At 38.2% G+C, this 24,796-nt stretch overlaps 1 protein-coding gene across 4 annotated transcripts in view; it reads left to right on the top strand.

The window, feature by feature from the left end:
• LOC129780586 (solute carrier organic anion transporter family member 5A1) overlaps nucleotides 1–24,796 on the top strand; it is a 198,842-nt gene that overhangs the window by 152,196 nt on the left and 21,850 nt on the right. For all 4 annotated transcript variants that reach the window (XR_008743964.1, XM_055789006.1, XM_055789005.1 and 1 more), the window contains one exon: nucleotides 20,410–20,688. Coding sequence is in view for 3 of the 4 variants with exons in the window: in XM_055789006.1 (XP_055644981.1) it covers nucleotides 20,615–20,688 (74 nt within the window). In the remaining variant the exon portion in view is untranslated. The remainder of the gene's footprint in view (nucleotides 1–20,409; nucleotides 20,689–24,796) is intronic.

The raw sequence follows: 24,796 nt of genomic DNA, 5'->3' as shown, positions 1-24,796 counted from the left end.
ATCAATCACGATATCGTTGTCGCCAAACTCCAGCGTCTAGGTTTCCATAGTTTTCTTTTGAACTGGTTACACTCATATCTGACTGATCGTGTGATGTCAGTGAAAATCGGCGATACCGTTTCATCTCCTTTTCGGGTGACATCGGGCGTTCCTCAAGGAAGTCATCTCGGTCCTTATATATTCCTGCTTTACCTCAATGATATTAATCTTTGGCTAAAGTGTCCCAAACTTGCATATGCGGACGATTTTAAATTGTTCTACACTGTGAATAGTGTCGATGATGCGATATTCCTACAGCAACAACTCGATATTTTCTCTGATTGGTGCGAAACCAATAGAATGGTTTTAAATCCAGCAAAGTGTTCAGTCATATCGTTCACGCGGAAACGATCGCCTGTAACATTTTCGTATAAAATACGCAATATCTCTTTGAAACGTGTTGTAACTATCAAGGATCTTGGTATCGTCTTAGACTCAAAGCTAACGTTCAACGACCATATCTCATACATCACCACCAAGGCATCTAGGATGTTAGGTTTCATTTTTCGCATCACAAAGCAATTCAAAGACCCACATTGTATCAAAGCTCTTTATTGTGCTTTAGTGCGCTCTCATCTTGAATATGCGTGCATAGTATGGTCTCCCTACTACCGAAATAGTGTCCAGCGAATTGAGGTGATCCAGCGGAAATTCGTCCGTTTCGCCCTACGCAACTTGCCCTGGAGCGATCCTTCGAACTTACCCAGCTATGAGGATCGTTGTAAATTGATCGGACTCGATTTGTTGAGCGTACGTAGAGATGTAGCGAAGGCAACTTTTATATCCGATCTAATTTCCTCGAAAATCGATTGTGCTGATCTTCTTCAGTCGATCGATTTTAATATACGCCCTCGTAACCTGCGTTCACATACATTTCTCTGCCTTCCTCACTCTCGCACAAACTACGGTTACAACGAACCCGTATCGAGTATGTCTCGTGTATTTAACCGCTGTTACTTATCTTATGACTTTCACTTATCTCGCGCCAGTTTAAGAAAGGCATTCTTGACCGCTCTTTCCAGTTAGGCATAGTTTTAAGTAGATTAAGTATTTTATGTTATTAATTTATTAGGTATCATTAGGGCACTCATGTTCAGGCCTGTTGATAGTAATGAATAAACTAAACTACACAATTCATAGAAGAAAACTATTGTAGCTTCGGAACTGAAATACATCAAAATCACTAAAATTTGATTAAAACTGTATGCTACGATGGAAGCCAGAGAGACACATTATTCGGTTTTCAATATTCGTGCTAAATTGTTTTGATTCAAATTATCATTACACGAATAGTTACACACTTGTAATCACAAGTAAATACTCACAAAAAACATGTCAAATTTTTTTCACCATATTATCTAGATTCAACTATCCCAAGATAAACTTTGTTAAGACACGTGAGGGGATTACAAATACCCTCTTATTTTTTCAGCTGGAGCTTGGAAAGCACATGAATCCGATCGATCCGACAAACGTTCCGCATTGCATTTCTCCAAGAGTGTTTTCAATAAATCATCAACCACCGACGCCCGGTGCTGACGCCATGGCAGAAAATGCACCAATAAAAAGGAAAAAAGCAATTTTCTTTTTTCCAGCTGTTCTGATTACCTTCCCCCCAGGGGGGAGGGACCATCAGTAGTGCTGTGAGGATATGCCAATCAGGTTGCCCGACACCAAAACCGGATGGCCAGGAAGGCACAATTGCATGTCACGTGGCAGGAGATCACTAGCGTCGTTTTGTGTGAAGCTATTGGAAGGCAAAACAAATGCAAATATGACCTTGATGCACCAATAGCAGCAGGCCGCCTCTAGCATAGTTATGAGAGAAGTATGTAACTCTTCTAGTTGGTTGTTTGTTCACTACGCGATCGAAGTCGACTGCAATAAATGTATGCATCGAACAGCAGTCTCGCATCTCTATGTGACTTGCATGAATAAATGTGATTTTTTTCTGTTTTTCTACTGTCGCATGCAGGATGCCGCAAACGACGATGCGCTTGGTCGTTGTGCTCACCTGAGCGTCCTGTGGGCATCAAGGTCAGTCGACCGCACACCTTGCGCACCATCACTGCAAGCGTGTTTTGCCATTTATCTTAATTGTTTTGCACGTAGAATCAATGTGCTCGAAAGACGAAACAGAAACAGAAAGGTGTAGTTTTACATGCTGAAATATATATCAGGATGACACAAAAACATATCCTCTAAACAATTTGATCTTTGAACCATCGGCCCCTGGATGCACTGGATTATCGAATGCAATTCAGGGGATCTGTTTCAAACATGGGAGTATTTATCTTCCGTACCCACGTCTTCACCGGGTTATCCGGGCAATATATCACGTATATATGTGTGCCAGGGCTGGGTGCATCCGAGCAGTCCATCCGGACTGCTCAATGTTCATTGTTTTCATGAAAAATGGGTTTTGCGGATGAAGTGCTCGGTGAATCACAGCATCGTGAGGATAGGGTCACAGAGCAAAACCAAAGGATAGACACCTGGTGGTCACGTGCATCGGTGCTCTAGTTATTTTTCCTACTGTGGCTTCAGTGGAATAGGTCACTGGTGCAAGTTGTGCACTTTTTGATAAATGTGTGTTGTTGTGTTAACAGTAGAATTCTTTAAGATAAACTTTCAAGATTGTGGGTTGTGGCTTCAATTGAATTGTTGTTACACTTGAAATAAGTTTTCTAAAAGACAACTGGGTACGTCTGATGAAATAATCAGTCTTGATTATTTGTTCGCGTCACACAGAATGTCACGTGTGTTTGAAATACACAGTGGAAAAGAAAAAAATGCGTCGAGTTTTAGCCAAACAAATTATAATTCTAAGGGTGCTCATACACTGTTTGACCGAAGCCAAATATTTGACTGTTTATGTTTTCCTTAAAACTATCGATCTTCGTGTGTGATTGTCCGTACACCCTTATCCTCTCCTTTTTTTTTCCTTCGCGAGCGACTGTTTCCCTTCTGACTAACTATAGAATAAGCTGAAATGTATATACATAATAGATATAATAATAGATTTAAGAATTGAGGATGATGAGCGTGAGTGTGAATGCGAGTGTGAACATTGTACAATATCCTCATATCCCCTCCTTTTCCAAAGAAACTATGTCACCCTTCTAATCTCGAGTCGACCGCGAGTAATCGGTTTCCTACTTTATTAACCCTAGATTTAAGGAAACATGTTGATATATACTAATAAAAGTATAGCTAAGAGTTCGGCTCCTTTAAACCTATGTAACTGAGCCTGTAAAAATAAATGACTTAAATAAAAAAAAATATTTGACTCTTTTTGACAAATAAAATTTGGTCAACGTGTACTGATCAAATATATTCTACACAAAACACGACAAGCAAATATTCAATTATTGGATACCTAAAATATTTTTTCAGTCTGTTCTTCAAACCTGTCGGTACATGGTTAGGTTACCTTGGATATTTCAGTTGATTTTTTTCCATGTTCGGTGTTTGATATTGTTTACTACTGCTTAAAATTGAAGAGTGGCAAACAAAATAGTGTTTGTACAAATATCAAATCAAACCTTATCTGTCAATAAATATCAAATATTTGACCTCCGGGCAAACAGTGTACGGCCACCTTAACACTCTTTATTCGGTCTTCCAGACCTTAACGCGTTAACACGTTGAATGAGTAAGTAGTCTGAATACTGCGCATAAAAAGGATACAATCTCTATACAACATGTAACGCTGCTTGAGCGGAATGTGGTGGAATCGTAGACAACATTTGTATCACAGGAAAAACGAAATGGGACGTGAATCCATAAACAATCGATTTGTGCAGCAATTGCTGGCGGGAATCATGAGAACCTGGCATCGGTTTGACAGCTGTACCGTCAAACACGATAGCTTAGCTCCAGCGGAGCATCGTCTGCTACCCACATTGCGATGGTAGCAAGTAACTATTAGGCGGCTCGCACACCGGAGCAATGAGCAACTAGCAACTGTCAACATGCAATAAGCAATATTATCACCAATGGATTTTTCCATTTAATCTTTGTTGATCTCGCACACCGACGCAATACGATATCGCTGTCGCCTTTACAGAGCAACACATGTCGCTAGCAACACGGCGTGTCGGTTGAATAGCAACTTATCGCTCATATTTTGACAAGTTTCGTACATTAAGGCGATTGTTTGCATAATGTCAGGGGTTTTTATTGCTCTGGTATGCGAAGAACAACAAAATATGTTTCCTGTTGCATATTGTGTACTGCAGTTTGCTAGTTGCTTATTGCTGCGGTGTGCGAGCCGCCTTATAATAACAATCGAAGCAATAAATTCTGTACACCCATTTCGTGCCGATAACCGCAATGCTCCATGACAAGGTCGGATGAAAGGATGAGCCTTGCTCGGTGAATTGTTACACATTCGAAACACCGTTATTTGTCACGGAGAAAGATTTTTTCGATACCACCAAATAAACTGCTATTTACATCGACGCGATTTAATAGCGTCAGCGAGAGTTTCATTACACGTAGAACTTTGGAATAAATTAATTCCGCCTGGGATAGCCTAGATTTCATTTCCGACCAAATCTGACAGCGATATGATGGCACGTTCAGTTCGAGCGCACGATATCATAAAGCGTAGTAATTTATGGCTGCTGGTAGCGAATACTTGGGCTCTGGGAATGACTAATTGCCGCTCGAATAGCTGCGGACAGACAGACTGACAGGGACAGTTCAACGTGGGTTAATTTGATTGCACACGCAAGCTGTTGCGATTCCGGTTGTTTAATGTCGATTATTCAAAACCAAATAATTGCCCTTAGTGGAAATAATTTAAACGGGAGCATTTATTTTGAAAATAGAGTATGTAAATTAAGGTCCAGAACTCAAACTATCAGGAGTTTATTCCACCTGACCAAAACGTTACTGGAGAATATTATCTCAGAGTTTTGCAGCATCTCATGGCCGTAATCCACCGAATTCAACCCGAATATTGGGCCTCGACTCGTTGGACTTTTCTTTACGATAATGTGCCAGGTCACAGATCATCGATCGCGAATCAATTTTTGGACCACAATCTCGTTAGTGTCCTAAATCATCCACCTTATTTACCTGGTCCGGCACCCTTTGTCTTTTTTCTTTGCCAATAATTATGGCGAAATTAGAAGTAGATTTTTCGAGAAACATTAGCCTTCAACCGTACTTTTTAACGTCATTTGTTTAAATGAACTGATCACTCATTCGAGTTGTTATACAGCGCGGACTCGATTATATACAGTTTTTGATCTCTTTTTACCATATACAGTAAAACCTGTTTTTGTGCGTTTTTTTTTTGTGCGATTTTTTTGTGCGGTTTTCTGTTCTTGTGCGGTTTTTTTGTGCGCTTTTTTATGCGGTATATGAAAAGAAGCTTATTTGACGAAGTTATCGTCCATTTACTTTTTTTCGATGATTTATATGCATTTCAGTGCGAAAAAAACATATTTGCGTCTCAATTATCCTCTTCTGATATCATTCCCCTCCTCCCATGAAATGCTCTAAGTTCTTGCATGACATGATATCCAACAGCATCACGTTTCGGCATGCAACTAAAAGTACAAAACAGCAACGCGCAACCGAAGAGGCAAACTGTCCCACCGCAAAGCAGGGAAACAAGGGAAATCGAACGGTGAATGGCGTGGATTTGAGTTATTTTCTTGGGGGAACTTTTTTTATGCGGTCCCTATCTACCGCACAAAAAAAGTTTTTTTTCAAAATGTGTACCGAACACGGTTTTTTAAAGCTACTGGTGAAGTTTTGCATGATTTTTTTTATGCGATTTTGTTATGCGGTCCCTATCCCCCGCACAAAAAAAGGTTTGCCTGTATAATCGAATCCTGTATATAATCGAGTCAAAAAAGTTTTTTCTTTATTTGTTTTTTTTTGCATGTATTTCTCGTTTTTTGAAAAAAAAAAAAAAAAAAGAGGAATTTGATTTTTGATTCATCCTCCTAAAGTCAGAAAACACCTTTCTCACATGAAAAAAAAATTATTTATCCAGATTCTCTCAGGAGGTGCTAGACGATCATATTTGATTAAAAAAAATCCTCCTATGCATATGTTTGAATTTCAACAGTGACAGAGTTACAGAACTTTTTTGTTGTTTTGGACTCTGTTGCCAGGCTCTATATTAAAAAGTACGCTACGGAAGACGATTCTGATGCTTTCATTTGAAAGATGAGAAAATTTAGTGGAACAACTAAATTAGTGGATTTTAATAACATTTGGAAGTGAAACACTTAAAAGTTAATAATTTTTAATGTGTTATTATTATTTTATCCTAAAAATTTATATTAAACTAGATTGTTTCTAGCAATTAAATTGAAGTTCTTTAACCGCTCTACATTTTGTTCGTTGACGCACAACTTCTATCTTTCTTAATTTGGCTGCAATATCGATATAAACAATTCCTGGTGAAAATTCAAGCAAAATCTTCAAAAATCACGATTTTTACTCCACTGTACATGTAATAGCCACCTAAACTTCACCTTAACGTTGAAAGGTTACATTTCTTCATGAAATAAGCCATATTTGAATTATAAAAAAAACGGTGGGTTTTATTTATGATATAACCGCAAGGTTGACGTGGGACTACCGTTGTCTTAGTAAGTATTTGTATTGTATGGATTAAACTATCGATTGAACGAAACAATTTTCGAATTCAATTGAATTCAACACTTTTGCCCTGTAAGTAAAAAGTTTGAACAGTTGCCATGTTAGATCGATTCATGCATTGTAATAGATTATGTTCTTCATTACAAGTAAATTTGATGACCGTTCTTTTACGTTTAGTCAATCAAAATATGTGAACGGAAAAATTGTCAAACGATCATTGTATTTTACATTTCCCTCTGATATTATTGCATCACATGAAGTTCACGTAGTTCTCGAACCTGTAGTTCTGAAATGACGATTTTCCCCGGTTTCTCAGTTTAGAAGTACGGTTCAGGGAAACATATTTCGGTCTGCATAAAGACAAGCGAGTACAAAAGTACTCGCAGCTGGCATATATTTGCAATGCGGATTCCTTCAGGCATCTTTGTTTTGGAATCCATCTTAATGAAACACATTTCGGTGGGAACAAAAATACTCCCGATTTGCATGTATTTGCAGACGGATTCCCCCAGGCACATTGATTTTGAAGTCCGTGTTAGGGAAACACAGCTCGGTGGAAACAAAAATACCCTCTGCTTGCATGTATATTTTCAAAGCGGATTCCCATAGGTACATTGATTTTGATAGCTGTGTTGGGGAAACCGTAAACCGGGCCAATCAGAAATTGGTAGTTAGGGCGTTTGGATAACGTTTGGCATTTTACAGTTATTCAATTGAAAATAACATTTCATTAATTGTGATAGACGCGTAGAAATATTTCCTAGTTGTCTCAAAAATTTCGATGCATTCTGAAAAAAAAGTTCTTGACAATCTGCTCAAATGGTATTTTTATTGGCTTGGGAATCGTTTCCTTCACTCATTGCAAGTGTTCATTCTTCGGCAATAGTTTCGTAGGTGTGCACCAACAATGCGGTCGTGTATTGAACACCATCTTTTAGTTTTTCAGTAAGGGTATCAAATTGGGAAACATGTCACGTTCTTAAAAAATAGATTAACGTTCATAACTATTTTGGGTGCAAACGAATTTTGATGATCCACAAACGAATCGAATAGGAAATTTGTTTGATATGCCTGGATTCCCTAGTTCATTAATAATTTAAATCTATGAAAATTGGAACCATTACCATTGTTCCATACATTTGTCCTAAGCATGTCTGTATCAAACTAACCATTTTATCAATCACGAGCAGCTAATGTAGAGGCGAAGCAAATTTCATTGTATACCACTGCGAATCAGGCGCGCGTAAATTGATCGCTCGAAATGCTATGAGAAAATATTCGCAACCTATGCTCCGTCCGTTTGGATCTTATTGGGTGATGAAATAAGGCAATTGCGATTTGCATTACATGGTCGTGCTCCAAACAGCGAGCAATCTACAGTCTTTGTTAATGCTGATGCTAATGCAATAGTGAAATCATTACTGAGGGTTGATAGTATTTCTGTAAATGAATGATGTCGTACACAGCGGTGCGATTTTATTCGCAATTTCAAGTCCGAGAAGGGGCACAATCCCTTATATTTTTTATTTTTATTACTCGTTTTTCGTTCCAAAAATTGACATACAATGTGATATAGCTAATGCAATTGTATTGTTTTATTTGTTTTATTAAAAAGGAATTCTGATTTTTGTAAGTGTTGTATTCCGTGAATGAGCCTGAAATGAATAAAAATAAAAGAATCACGTGTTGAAATATTCAAATAAAAAAATTGAAATGTTTAAACTAAATTTGAAGAATTACATTTTTATAATTTTTTTCAATCCAAATACCGTTCTGAATCATATTTCGGACGCTTAAGGCATATGATGCAGAAAACAGATCTAAACTTTATGCATAGGTATTATTTGGTTGATATTTTTAATAAATTAGTTCAATATACTTTTAAGCTTTCTACTTTGGTATTGAAAATATAAAAAAATCATCGAATAAAATACTTTTCAAATGAAGCGAATAAGAATCAAACTTCGGACACTGAATCAAATTTCGGACAGATTGAATTCAAATTCCGAACACTTTATTTTGTAATTTTTTGGACGAAAATTACATTACACTTGATTAAATTTAATAGTCAACTGCGAAACACTTATCAAGCAATCACAGTAAACTGTTAACAATGATGAGAACTGATGAAATACGGGAGACATTTAAATATTGATGAACGGGTAAATCCTACATGCTCACGCTAAGGAAACGTCAAACACAAACGATAATGAGTAGTGTTGTAAGATTTCTGCCGATTATGATATAATTCAAATGTAATTCTCATGTGAAATGATAGAGTAATCCCCTGGTTTCAGGGGATTACTCTAAAAAAGCAATTGTGATATTAATTTGATAGTTATATCATCAGTGCATTAAGCATTTCAAGATATTAGATCAAAGTGTCCGAAATATGATGTTGTCCGATATATGATTCAGAACGGTAGTTCACATCGAAAATCATATCAAAGATTTGTTTTAAGTTATCAATGGTGACAATTTGAAAAATGTTTTTCGAGAAAAACGCTCATATCCTCGTAAAACACATTCAGAAATTTCTCTTCATGTAATTTCTCTCGTTAACCTTTTCTCTCTCACGTTGTAAGTCTTTTTATGAAATAAAAAATCGAGCGTGAAAAACAAAATAGTTTAACATTCAAAATAAATATCATTAACAATTCAAATGGTACTACCGCTTTCATAGGATAGTTTTACCTTCTCTATTTTTTTTTTTTTCAAATAATAAATTCTGTACAAGGATTTTAAAAATTTATTCTATTTTATTGCATCGATTTCAAGAAAGTTTTCAAAGCTGCTTTCCGATTTATCGCATAGCAAAATTATTTACTGAACTATCAATCATAAAATACAAAGGGAAATATTTTCAATCAAGCAAAGATATCTCTGTATTTAAGGTCCTTAAAAAGAACGAGTAATAATTACAGGAACGTTGTAGAAATCAAATGAAAGATGGTTGATAAGACTAATTGGCTTTGCTATTGAACTTTTTTTTTTTTCCAAAATATATATTTTTATAAAGGCTCATATGGCGTTAGCCTCACGGGGCCGGGAGTTCAATACAATTTTTCTTATTATCTATGTTAGTAATATGTAACCGATTACTCGCGGTTGGCTCGAGGTTAGTATTACAAGTGTTTTCGTAATTGGGATGTTGCTATCTCCAATGCTCTGTACGTGTGCCCGACACGGGATACTTCCTATTGGGATGCAGCTGACCATTAATCAGCAACGCCCCCCTAGTCTGTACCTCATATCTAGCGTGGTGCGGCTTTCTCGACTCGAGGAATCCAGGGTAGAATGGTCTCTAGCCGGCGCAATCTTCAGTTCGTGTAGAGTTGTCATGAGCGGTACAACCTTTGGCTCTTGTTGAATGATCAGTGGACTGCACAACCTTTGGCCCGTGTGTCTGTAAAGAGTGTGTGTATGTATTGCCGCGACTAAGTAAAAGTTTATCGATCGGATAGGAGGGATATGAAACGGGGACACAACGAAGGAAACATCATTAAACGTTGACATCGGCGTTTCTGAGGAACAGGTATAGATGAAGCAGAAGATCAGGATCATGGCTACCTAAGATATCCCGGACGGGGATATCCGATTGTCTGCCTTGTGCTCTTAGCGCTCTAGAGAGCTGAGAGCGAGCAGCATGGAACCGGATACACGACCAGACAACATGCTCGATGTCGTGGTAGCCATCGCCACAATCACAAAGATTGTTTGCTGCGAGCCCAATGCGATAGAGATGCGCGTTTAGGTTGTAGTGATTGGACATAAGCCGAGATATCACGCGAATGAAATCACGACCTACATTCAATCCCTTGAACCATGCACTCGTCGAGACCTTAGGGATAATCGTGTGTAACCAACGACCGAACTCATCACCACTCCACATGCGCTGCCAACTTACGAGCGTATACTGACGAGAAATGTGGAAAAATTCATTATAAGCAATTTGCCTTTCAAAAAGTGTGCCTTCTAAAGCGCCCACCTTAACTAGCGAGTCCGCTTTCTCATTCCCCGGAAACGAGCAATGAGAGGGAACCCATGCTAAGGTAATCTTGAATAATTTTTCGACCAAAACACTCAATAGTTGTCTTATTCTTGTTAGGAAATAAAATGAGCGTTTATCAACCTTCATTGAGCGGATTGCCTCTAATGAGCTGAGACTGTCTGAAAAAATAAAATAGTGGTCGATGGGCAATGTTTCAATGATCCCCAGTGCGTAGTATATCGCACCCAGTTCAGCAACATACACGGAACAAGGATCTTTGAGTTTGAAAGAGGCACTGGAATTTTCATTGAAGATGCCAAAGCCAGTGGACCCGTTTATGAATGAACCGTCAGTAAAGAACATTTTATCAGATCTAACTATGCCCCCATATTCTGCTGAAAATATCGGCGGAACAGAATCTGAGCGTAGATGATCTGGGATTCCATGGATTTTTTGTCGCATGGACAGCCATGCGACAACTACTCCTGGGGGTACTCCTGCCAAAACTTCGAGACTCATCGTATGTGTCGAATGCAAACACCCCATTGCTATACGCAAGCAACGATATTGTATTCTCTCCAGCTTGAGAATATGAATCCTGGCAGCTGATCGGAAGCAAAAACTGCCATATTCTAACACTGATAATATCGTTGTTTTGTATAACTGAATGAGGTCTCCTGGATGGGCGCCCCACCATGTTCCGGTTATTGTTTGGAGAAAATTGATTATTTGCTGGCATTTCTGTTTCAAATACGCAATGTGTATTCCCCAGGTACATTTAGAGTCAAAATATACTCCAAGGTATTTGAAAAACATCGAGTGCCTGATCGCTTTACCGGATAGGTGAAGCTGGAATTGGGCGGGTTCGTGCTTCCTAGAAAAAACGACCATTTCGGTTTTCTCCGTAGAGAATTCGATACCCAGCTTGAGAGCCCACGTGGACAGATTGTTCAGGGTATCTTGCAAGGATTTTTGCAGAACGGCGGGATTAGTACCCGTGATGGAAATAACTCCATCGTCTGCAAGTTGTCTCAGCGTGCAGTCTCTAGTTAGACAATCATCTATATCATTGACGTAAAAACTGTACAAGAGGGGGCTTAGGCAGAAGCCTTGTGGTAGGCCGATAAAACTGTAACGAGAAGATTTCAAGCTGCCATGATTGAAAAACATGTGCTTTTCTGACAGTAAATTGTACAGGAAATTATTCAGAATTGGTGAAAGTCCACGATTAGGAAGTTTCTCTGAGAGAATTTCCATGGAAACTGAATCAAATGCCCCTTTGATATCGAGAAAAACGGAAGCCATTTGTTCTTTGCGAGCAAATGCGATTTGGATTTCAGAAGATAGCAGCGCGAGACAATCATTTGTCCCTTTACCTCGGCGGAAGCCAAACTGCGTATTTGACAGCAAATTGTTCGTTTCGACCCACTTGTCCAAACGAAGTAGAATCATTTTCTCTAACATTTTGCGAATACAGGATAACATTGCAATCGGCCTATACGAGTTGTGATCGCAAGCCGGCTTGTTGGGTTTCCGTATGGCTATCACTCTCACTTGTCTCCAGTCATGCGGGACAATATTCAGCTCCAGAAACTTGTTGAACAAGTTCAGCAAACGCTGTTTTGCCAAGTCGGGAAGATTCTTCAACAAGTTGAATTTGATCTTGTCCGACCCCGGAGCTGAATTGTTACATGAGAGGAAGGCAATTGAGAATTCCACCATCGAAAAATTCTCATAGTCGCATTGGAGTGGAATGTCGCGTACGACGCTTTGTGCAGGAACGGAATCGGGACAAACCTTTCTTGCAAATTTGAAAATCCAACGGTCAAAGTATTCCTCACTTTCATTTGTATGGTTCCAGCCACGCATTCTCCTATCCGTATTCCAAAGAGTGCTCATAGCGGTCTCCCTTGACAAACCATTGACGAACTTTCGCCAATATCCACGCTTTTTTGCTTTAATCAGACCTTTTAGTTTGGCTTCTAGAGCTTGGTGCTTTCGAAACCATTCCACTAGTCCAGTTTTCCGGAATTTTTTGAAAGCGGATGATTTTTCAAGGTAGACCTTTGAACACTCCTTGTCCCACCAAAGTGATGGAGGACGACGTCGTAAAGTGGTAGCAGGAACACGTTTCTTTTGAGCTTGAAGTGCGCTTTCGTAAATCAAACTCGATATAAAATTATACTCTTCGAGTGGAGGAAGTTCATGCATTGAAACAAGTGCTTCAGATATTATTTCTGCAAATTTTCTCCAGTCAATATTTTTCGTGAGGTCATACGCAATATCGACTGACTCACGAGAACCTGATTCATTGGCGATCGATAAAATTATTGGCAGGTGATCACTACCGTGGGGATCTTGGATTACCTTCCACGTGCAATCCAGGGATAACGAAGAAGAGCAAAGTGATATGTCTAGCATGCTTGCCCGTGCAGGAGGGTTGGCTATTCTAGTTGCTTCCCCAGTATTCAAAACTGTCAATTTGAAGTTGTCACACAGATCATAAATCAAAGTGGCACGGTTGTCATCGTAGAGTGAACCCCATGCTGTTCCATGGGAGTTGAGGTCACCTAAGATTAGCCGCGGCTCCGGCAGTGCCTCGATGATATAAAAAAACTGATGGCGGCCAACCATAGTTCTTGGAGGAATATATATCGAGGCAATGCAGAGGTCTTTGCCATTGATTTGTGTCTGGCAAGCGACAACTTCAATGCCTGTCATCGATGGGAGAGTGACTCTATAGAAGGAGTGGCATTTTTTGATCCCCAATAGTACGCCACCAAACGAGTCATTTCGATCGAGGCGAATAATGTTGAAATCGTGGAAATTCAGTTCGTCGGCTGAAGAAAGCCATGTTTCACAGAGGGAAAATACATCACAGTTAGAACTATGAATTAAAAATTTAAATTGATCTAGTTTAGGGATGATGCTTCTGCAATTCCACTGTATTACAGTGGTCAAATCCTTGACCTCTTGCACTGAATCAGGCATCGAGGGAAATGAACGCTGCTAAAAAACCACATTTTTCTTTCAAAAATGTTCTCACAATCGGAAGCAAACATAATACTATGCTTTTAAGAGGGTCATTTATATTTAAAGCATTTAAAATATTGTCCACCAGGTCAGAAAGCGCAAGCAAGCCAGATTGTGGCCATTGACCACCGCGAAAAAGGAACAGACGTGTTGGGCTCTGCTCCGGGAAGTGCTGAGGACCCCTGGTGCGTAGAAGAACCGCTTAAACCAGGAGGTACTTGCTTCGGTCTATTCTCAGCACGTTCGATACGAGGTTTCATTCCATTTTTTTTGCTATTGAATTGGTTGACGAGAAATTGTGCTAGAACACAAAATCTTTGAAAAATAAAAAAGAAATCAATTTTTTATTTCTTTCCGATATTTTTGTTCACTACATCTACACACAACAAGATAAAAATTTATTCGTGGAATATTTTTTCTTACTTGAAAATTTTCGCGCTTCTCGCTCGCAAGTTTGGCACAATCGGATTTTAAGCTGCTACCGGGACAGGAGTTTTACGAAACACGACAAAACACGTTCTGAAAAAAAAATCAATTCTCGCCATTCACTTTCACCCATCTATTTGATTAGTCTTGATAGGTTCGAAACGTACAAAAGAAAAAAAAACAGACATAAAGGAGATCACTGAAACCTAAACGAGCCTTTTCCATTAACCAATACATCTCAGAAAGCATATGTTTCCTATAGGTGCATCTTTGTTAATAACATAGAGCGCATATTTTTTATATTCGATTGTGATTCAATCAGTTCGAGCGCTTTACCAAATTACACAGATCCCGGGTCGATGTTTAACAAATACCAAAAAACTTAATACTGTAATGGTTTATCACCATTCATCAAACCTTTCTAAGACCCCTCTACGCGCTGCTATCCTTCCCGATGACTAAACACTTGATTTATCGAGCATTTATCATCCCAGAGTCTGATTTCGCACAGACTCCGCGGAGCGGTTGCTCCGAAAGGTTAACAAGCTCGCAGTCTGCTCAGCACGCCTCTTCCCTGTTCGCGCTTGAGAAAGTTTCTTTGTTCTTTACAACCGCGCTGTGCTAATTCCTGCTGGAAGGCGGTTACTTTGTAGCAGGTTATTCATACAATCATACGTTAGTTGTTGATGGTGTTCTTGTAGGTGGGGTAGCCGTCAATGGAACAAGCGTCAACCAGTGTTCGTTTTTGTTTAACTTATGCCGACCTACAGCAACTCTCGCCTCTGTCACACAGATTGCGCGGTTAAGGAAACGGCGAATGAGTGAATGCATGCCATTTGTTATGGTTGAAAACGGCACGCAGTGACTCATTCAATCCGTTCGTTTCTAAAAACATGGAATGGTCGATTTTGTGCCACTCTTCAATACGATCGAAAGTCTTAACGTAGGATTTCGTCTCACAAGAAAAATATGAAGAATGAAAATATAACAACTGAACACGTAGGAAACAATGAAAGATTTCGAACGCTCATAGTTCGACCATTTTCTGATTAGATCACAAAGATGGTTGCCACAATTGATTGAAAATATTTCTCCGCATCTATCAAGATGAAGAATTTTTTTGAGACAAACAATCAAATAATTTTAAGATGTCATGCATTATCTAAGCGTGCTAAACTCCATGTTTTGATTGGCCCAAGCTGTGCTCTTAAAATTGCACCGTTCTTAAAGCGCGACTAGAGAAACAGCGAAATACCATTTGAATACAACAATATTACAGCAAAAAAAAACGTAGCTATCTATCTTGCATATCATTCTATCCAAAGAGAATAGAAGAAAATATTATAACGAAGCCAACACATGCCCCAGCTAGCGAGCTCTTATCTGCTTTCCATTTCTTCCCTAACGGCTTTGCTCGATATAATGCATGCCTAAAAAAAGCGAGCCATTGCGTCCCAAAGCCCCACCCCCTGTGTGATTCTTCGCTAGTCAATATGAATAAATTTCGCTGCTCTACTCTGAATCGATCATTCATTTTCTCACCGGAAAACAGTTCACTTCAAGAGGGGCGGCAGCAAAAGATCAACATCAACAGTAACGACAGGAGCGGCAGCAGTGAAAGCAGCGGCAAACAATCGTTTTGTAATGTTCGGTGCATTCTATAGTAATACCCGGAATGATAAAAATCAAACTGATTTTATAATTCATTGAAGAGGGAGAATTTTTGTGAATTTTCCCAAATTGAGATTTGTTTCCGAGTTCAAAGTGACGCAGCTCTTTTTAAGTTGGTAATTTATGTGAAGAAGATGTTTTACTTCGGTGGCTCTCATTAGTTGAAAACTGAAGGTGAAATTTGTTTCTATACGATTCGGTTCAGATCTTCTGTTGCTGTTCTGTATTAATTGCTGCATAGTATAATTTGTTGCTCATTGCTTTGAGAATGATATTTTTGGGAGCCTTGAAGATAAAATGTAGCTAAGAGATACTGGAAAACTACTTCAGTGTTTCAGTGTCAACATCATCATCATCAGAGTTTAGTTTTCCGTGTCAATTATATTTCAGAGAAAAAAATGTTGCTACTCAGTGATTTTTGGCGTAGGACAGGGGAAGAGTGATACTCTTGACACAGTTTGAAGAACTGTACTTGTCTGAGGGGACTGTCCTGATATGGTACCGTAGAACCATCGCCAAAGGGTAATTTCTGTTCATGTTAGGTGTGTATAAAATCTAGATAAAAAAGGAAAATTTAGTATCAAAGAAACACACAAGTAATAAGTAGAGTTTTTCATTCGAACTGTGTCAGTGTTTTCTTGATGTGTTTTTTGTTTGTGACCAAACATTATCATGAAGAAAAATAACTTTACGCGAGGAAAACCGCTATCGTTGTTTTTTTCGCAACAACTCATTATTGACATTTGTACACCCAAAATTGATTTTTAGCTCATGTTTGTCATCCCGATTTATTACATTAAATGAGCGTAAAATAACAGAAAATGTCATGACTCTCAAATACTGGTAAGCATTTGTATAATATACTAGCTGACCCGGCAAACTTCGTCCCGCCTAAAATTTGTTTTTTGCTATCAATACCTTCAAACATTCACGTTTTCTTACTAAGCGCAAGTTCATGAGATTTTTCAACCACTTACAAATAACATGTTTCTCCGTTACATGGAATAAATGTTTGATACAGAAAGCATGATAGAATAAAGACAGACCCCTCCTCTCTTCTCCCCGAGGGGGACGGGGAGGAGTGGCTATTAACCATTGAAACGTTTCGTGCCCCCTCGAATCTTCACATGCCAAATTTGGCTCCATTTGCTTGATTAGTTTTCGAGTTATACAGAAATTTGTTTTTCATTGTCATGCCCACCCTAAGAGAGGGTGGAGGAGTATCTAACCACCATAGAATCATTTATTGCACCCTAACACCTGCACCTGCCAAATTTGGTTTCGTTTGCTTGATTAATTCTCGAGTAATGCAGAAATTTATGTTTCATCTGTATGGCGGAAAAAAACGCCTCCCTGGTTTAAAAATGTGTTATGTGAAAAATCCTCAGCTTTCCAGAACAAGTATAAAATATATAGTGCCTTTGGTCTCGAGACCATGAAAACTATAGAAAACAAATAAAATCAATTATAATGAAAACATAATTCTAATTTTCTGCAACTGTAGTATTTTTTCCAAAAAAAGACCAGCTAATTGGCTTTAATTTAATATGTTGAACATCTGAATTGGTCCAGTGGTTCGAAAATTATGAATTTTAGAAAAAAAAAACCTTTTTGGCTAAAATGCGAAAAAATGGATTTTTCGGACCACCCTAAAACGGAAATGGTCACCCTAACAAAAAAATAAAAAAAATACGGGTCTAATAATTTGCGATAATGAACAAAACTACCACTTTTGACGAAAATCTGAGAACCACTATATCGGTTTGGCATGGAATGGCTGAATTTGTGTTTCATTGGTATGGCAGCCACCCCTCAGAGAGGGGGGAGGAGTCTCAAACTATCATGAAAACCATCCCCGGCCCCAAAAACCCCTACATACCAATTTCCATGTCGATCGGTTCAGTAATTTCCGAGTCCATAAGACAGACAGACATCACTCCATTTTTATGTATATAGATAGATATGGTACGGCAATATAAGATTAATACGGGCGAGCGAAACAAGAGACACGTTCCAAATAAGCGCCCATTACATTGCCACATGTGTACACGGCCCAGAGCAAGATGGATATATATCTCCTTTACACTGAAAAGTGTTTACTAAGTGTAAAATTAGAAAACACTTTTCAACTTAAATTTGTAATGAGATGTATATATTATCGTACTTCTGCGCAATAGCATCATTAGCTGTGTGAATAGCGTGGTCGTGTAAAACAGTCTAGCATTCCAGCCGGCCTTGGTTCGAGCCCCGTTGGCGTCGTTTGGACTTTTTTTTGTGCAATCCCAAAAAAGATGAAAAAAGAAAAAAGAGAGAGATGTCTATTTTCTATTCATATAAACTTTTCAAAGCGTTGGGGGACAGATGACATTATTTGCTCATTTGACGCTACAAGGCATGAAAAGACATTGATTCTGCCGAAAATGAAATGCTTTCTAGCAACGCTAGTTTGGGTGTAGACATCGACAGTAACAGTTACATCCGCCTTCAGCAGCACGCTGTACAACACCCCTTGTAGATCCCACAAAATGGAAAGCATCTTCAGCAACTCATCGTCTTCGAATTTTGTTTTGTCTGTCCTTAGTTTGGTTTATCATTGACATCAAAATCATCACTTTTGAATCATCTAGGTTAAATGATCTTGGTTTGTCCAATTTGGGGTTTAATTTAATGGTTTAGCTATGTAAATCCGATACAAATGGTGAGCAAGCATGATGTTTACAATATTTATAAGTGTTGTAATCCAGAAAAGGTCTGAATACGTGCCAAATAATCATCTGGTGATCGATTAAAAGTTAGCTCGAATGAGGGGCGCATTGACTCAAATAGAAGGTGTATTTTATAATCCTTTAAAACATGTGATTTCGTAAAAATATACTATCAAACTACTATAAATCATGTAAAAGGCAATTTCATTTATATGTTTCGAAACATTCGAAGGCCTTATTTGACACAGGAGCGCTGAATTAGAGCATTCAAAAAAGTGGGCAAACCATGATCATATTTTCGACTGAACAAACCAAGATCATTTACCCTATACCGCTTTTAAAATAACATTTGCAATGAAGTTTGATCATAATAATCTTCTTAAGGGAAGTGATGAATATACAGCAGAAATATCGAATCACTATCAAAAGCAAATAAAACAAAAAAACGCAAATAACAATGTTTGCAAATAAAATGTTCGAGAATTGGAATTCAATCGTGAAAAGTCAGTACTAAAAGAAAGAACCAGATGCCTTAGTAATTATTATTGATTCTGTTTACATCAGCATCCAACACCTGAGGCGGAAATAAAGTTACGGTTCCAATAAGACTGCTTCATATATATTAAACAAAACATTCATAACATTGTGCAACGTGCTTGAAAACCGAATGATTTCTGTACGACACATGCGATACTTCAAGCTATGTTCCCCCATCGTAGTTATTCATTTGCAATCTGTTCAGCTGCTAGGAGAAGGGCGGTTATTCAAACATCTCATCCAAGCACATGGAACCACCCAACGGTGTGGATTTTAGCCAGAAGATTTCTTCTTTAGTTTAGCACTGTATACCACTATCAGACATTACAGACAAAGGGAGTTGTTTCATTCGCGACATGGGAAAAAGAGCATTGTTCAATTGAACGTTGTTTTAATTATGTAATAATAACGCATGACAGTTTTTAACAGCTATATTTTTACGATGATTCATAGAGGGAGATTCCAGAACAATTGTGAGAAATTTTCGAGTTTAAACAGATTTTTTGTAAGATATGACATTCTCATCATGTTCACAGCTTTGCTTTGTGCTTTATGCGACGGTTGAAGAGCAATTTGTGCAACGTTATCTATAAGTTCGAAAACATAGCGTTTGATGTTTACCCATTAACACATATCATAGGTTACAATATGAGGTCTTGAAAAAATTCGAATGTAGAGCAGTCGTTGACGCCTTTGCAAATTCATCACGAACAATTTATTTCGAACAAAGAAAAGGTCTCTGGTGTGACTTTTCCAGACGTAATGGAGCCACTAGAAGCAGAACGAAACCATACAAAAAAACATTTCTATGTATCACTATTCGATAGTGCGGTTCTAGTGGCACTCCTAGTTTAGTTCAGACGAAGCCAGATGAACACGTGTCTCAACATCGTAAACAACACGAATGAAGATTTGGCACAATTTCGATGATTTGATTTGACTCGAACGGAGTTTTGATGAGGAGTTTCAAAACTATGTTTTGTTTGTTCTTACGTATGCGTAAAAAAAACCCCTTATGATAATCCGTGTTGAACGAAGCCCAATATCGTGAATTTCCCATTTCTTACATTTTTAAACGACGAATCTTTTCGATTAACATCAATTCCACCGATTTTATATAGTACCACCGAAGTTCGAATCATAAAAGCACTTTTCCGATTTCACCGTCTCGCCGTTGAGTAACCTCAATTACGATTTTATGATACATTCTCCCCAATCGCCAGCCACCATATATGCTCGGGTGCGAACCTAATGCATGTACAAACATAACGAGCGCGCCAAGAAGCTTTTCGTCACTCGGTTTCAAATAATCCGTTTCATTTTTTTTCCCCCGAGTGGCAAAGCAAATTTTAATTTAAGCGTTTTTCTATCGCTTTGCAGGTTTCTGACGTCAGAGACGAGTTCGATCGGGGTAGCTTAATATACCCGGAGAATGCTGGAGGTGGCGCCGCAACGCTTGAAAATAACTCTACTGAGCGAATCTGGCTTGCCACCGCATCAAACCCACAGCCTCCCGTGAAGGAAGAAAGCTAAGTGCCCCTTAACGACGCTCGTTTTCGTGCGAACTTTACACACATCCAGCTGAATGAAGATGACGACCTCGAGTTCAGCGAACGACGGCGGAACGTCGAACAGCAATGCACACCGGAAAGGACACAGGTATGTACGAGGAGGCGCTCCTTCAATTAATTATCGAATTTATAAATTAATTATCAAGTCATAGATCAGCAGTCTGTAGACAGTCCGATAAGTAGCTTACAACAAACCAACTGTAATATCCTGGAGTGACATTGCGCATTTCGAAACGAGTAACTCGTTTCGAGATAATTCAAACTCGAATCGAATTGATTTCAGTATTATGTATCTTTTTCGAGTTATTATTTTCAGTGTACTAGATTTCGAGCAAAATTTGTCTCGAAGAGAAATGTCAAATTTTAGGGTTTGTAAACAAAGCAAATTTCACGGCTATTGCGAATATCAATGCCGAAAAACAAATTTTATTTGATCCTATATAAGAATTGTGATTAAAAAGAAAAGATCGCGAAATGTTTTTTGACGATAGCGATAGTAAAGAAGAGAGCACGCTTATTCCACAGAGGCGGGAGTTGAGAGATAAAAATGACCCTCTTTCGCTAAGTGAAAATGAGTGAGTTTGTTTTATATACGTTATCGATATAAAGAGTCGAGATTACTAGGTAATTTTATACGTCAGTTGATTTGGTGATTCACTAAACCTTTTTGATTCTCAGGTGATAGTGGATATGGGTAAGCACCATGGTTGTTAACGCCATACCGAATAGCAGCTGAAGGCTCTGTAGAAGATATTTTCAACACAGCACATTATACCGCAAGGTGTTCTGTAGAAAGAGGTATTGGTGCTTTGAAGGCTCGATGGAGGTGTCTTTCATCCGACCGCAAGCTTAGATACAGCCCACAAAAGGCTGCTTCCATTATAAATGTATGTTGTGCTCTACAAAACATGTGTATAGCTTATAATGTACCGTTTAATTTTAATGATCTGTTATTACTAGAAGATACGCCGTTAGTAACAAACGAAGTAGGTAGTGATCGCGGCTTAGAACGCAGAGCACAAAGGATTCGAGACGCTATCAGGGATTCTTTGCTTTCCTAATATGTAGAAAAACTTTTTTTTGTGTAATAATAAACGTTAAAAAACAAAAATCGCGGCAATTTTTTTAGTCTGGTATTACTTATTTTCGTAACTGCGACCATATTTTCTATCTATTGTTACATACCCCACTCGTATAAGTAAATATACTCGATAAGAAATATAACTACCAATTTTCACGAAAATCTGAGTACCACTATATCGGTTTTACATGGAATGGCTTATGCAATCATAAATCAAACAACAATGAATATTCTTTTGGTTGGATTTATTGAAGTATTTTGTTTTTTTTTCATATCAGCTTTACTCAGTCATATTTTAAAAGCTAGCAGTCTCAAAGTCTATCGAGTCAGCCTATAGTTGCGCATTTGGCAAAACATAAAATTCTGATAGCGCTTAAATTGCGCAGAATAATTGATGAATATATCAAAAGTTATTAATAGTTATTAATCCTAAACAATAATTTAAAAAAAAAATCTTATTCATAACAATAATGTCTGTTTGATTCGACGCAAGTTGCTTCAACTGTAAAGCAAGCGCTTTTTTTTCAATTTATAGGCTTTCTCGTTTTACCTCCAATGAAGCCTTTTGCGTCTCGTTGCAATGTTCCTTGGCCAGAACGTATCTTCGAAAAAGTTCTAGTTTTTCTTTTTTTTTTTTGGTTTTTTCTGCTTGAATTTCCGGTGGAGGTTCTAGCGTTTCATGAATGATGGGCGGCGCCTTATTCGAATACCAAACGAATTGGCTTTAGCTATTCCACAGACGGCAGCGTTCTATCCGGCAGATCTCACCACGCTTTCTTCAAACATATTCAAACGTTTGGTTTTATTTGGTCCTCCTTCGTTTTTTTTTTTGCACTATTTATATTATGACGAAGTTTGCTCTTTACTTTATATTTATAGTCCGCCCACACCTAAATATTAATTCTTTTCCATATGTATATTTCATGGAAAAATATGCATCACTGAACTTACTTTTTCCACTCCGAAACTTCCCGCACCGGGGACCTCGCTCATTAAGTGCATTCTTTAAATTGTCCCATAATCTGTGAGAAGTCCTCTTCGCATCCGGGGTATTCAGCACATTCCGGGCGAGATCCGAATGTTCGTCCATGAACTCTGTCAAATGTTCCACTTGAGCAGTGTTGATGCTTTTTACATTTCTTTGTGATTCCATAGTGCTAGAATAACAAGTGACTAATTAAAAAAAAAGTATTGTATATATACTCACATACAGGTACAAATAGACGTCAAAACCCGAAGGAAAAGCAATTAAAATTTTATTTGATCTAAATTTTAATATTAAAAACAACGTTCCACTAGCACTTTTCCATACGACGATCAGCCATTTCTTATTGAGATATTCGTTTTCGTTTCGAGATAAAAAACGCTGTTACGTAATGTCAAATTTTGCTCGAAATTCTACTACTACCTTATTCGTTACACTCGTTTCGAGATCCATAATGGCAAAAGTGGCCGAAACGAACAAAAATTACTCGTTTCGAAACACGCAATGTCACCCCTGATTGTGTAGTTCGGGGTTTATGTTTGAAAAGACCGAATTTGAGATCCGAAGAATTCAAGAATCTGAGGAATCTATTTTCTTCGATGGCACTTAGTAGCGTTTTTATATTTATAATATGTGTGACACCATCCATTTCACAATTAAAATTGATTGTCTTCATTCGAACAGTACCTGGAAAAATGTATATAATTTAACCTGAGTTACATTTGCTTTAAACCATAGTAGTAACTCACATATTATTACTGAAACGAATGAATTGAATAATCGATGCAACTAGTACGAACTATTCTGTTTGTCCCATCGAACAGGGGGATGCTAAATTCGCTAGATAAAACCATTACTGGCACCAAATTGATTTGCGGTCCACATTACGGGAATGCAATTAACTTCCGTACAGCCGTGCACACAAACTTCACACTTTGCATCAGATACGTCATGCGCCATGCTGGTCCAAAATTAGAATCCGACTGCAATGATCTCTAGCCTGGAGGCAAGCATTGAACAAGCACTTAGGACAGATGAACAGTCATAGAGCAATTGAGAACGGTTCCCCGTGTTGGCTACCAGAAGCGTAATGCATCCAGGATAGCTATTCCCAATCAAGTCCTGGCTCAGTCCATGATTGCTGTCAGTTCATTCGAATTCATTCGCAGGTGACTGTTACCGGAAGCCAGACTCCGTGTGGAATGGGTAATGAGGTTTCGATATTGATTTATTTCGGTTTGAATAAGGAAGCTTGAGCAAATTATCACAGAAGATCGTAATGTTATAATCACAAAAATCAGTAACCCTTAATAATAATATTTTAATGTGGCTCGCATACAGTTTATATTGTTTTTAACCATCGAGAAATTATAGAGAATTAAATACATTTAATCCGATCATTTGGACTACCCCTGTCGACATTGGAGAATAAAAATGAGAATATCGATATGATAATACGAATATGAAATCATTACCTTTTTTGACATAAGACTACGTCTCTCAGTTATGGTATTAAATCAGAAAATTGGTCGCGGTTTTTAATGAAATAATTTTACCGTTAATATTTATTTTAACTATGAATGGTTTTTGATGGTTTGCATTCCAATCGAATCGGAAGTTCTTGAATTTTTTTCGGTAATTTATACATTACGGTTCCCTAACTCATAAATGATTAAAATTAAGGAAAATTGGAAGAATACACATTTTTCTATCGTGTTCTTGTGGCCGAGTATGTATAAGGGAGGTACAATATTCAAATATCACTGCCAATAAGACAGGCGTAAATTGGTCACTCGAAATGCAATTGCATAATTCGTTCTACGGACAATTATATTGCTTTAGCTTTAGCTTATTTTAGCTCCCCCGTATTCTATTTATTGAGTATAAACAAGCCACTCGCGATTTCAAAACACAGTATTCACAATTTATCAGTCATCTAGCGGCAGCGAAATCTTCGATAAACTTTCTTAAAGCCGAGTGTTTAGTTGAGTTCTCTGAATTGGTCTTTTTCAAGGCTAGAGACCAATGAACTGATAAATTTGGAAGCCTCTATAATTCAAATAATCAATCATTCAAGTCGTCTCGCTCCAGCTATCAAATAACAGTCTTTCTCAATGCTGATGTCACAAT

Source organism: Toxorhynchites rutilus, chromosome 3 (assembly GCF_029784135.1).
Source record: "Toxorhynchites rutilus septentrionalis strain SRP chromosome 3, ASM2978413v1, whole genome shotgun sequence".
In the NCBI taxonomy this organism is placed as follows: domain Eukaryota; kingdom Metazoa; phylum Arthropoda; class Insecta; order Diptera; family Culicidae; genus Toxorhynchites; species Toxorhynchites rutilus.
The sequence above is the reverse complement of the archived record's forward strand: the minus strand, read 5'-3'. Positions and strand labels throughout refer to the sequence as shown.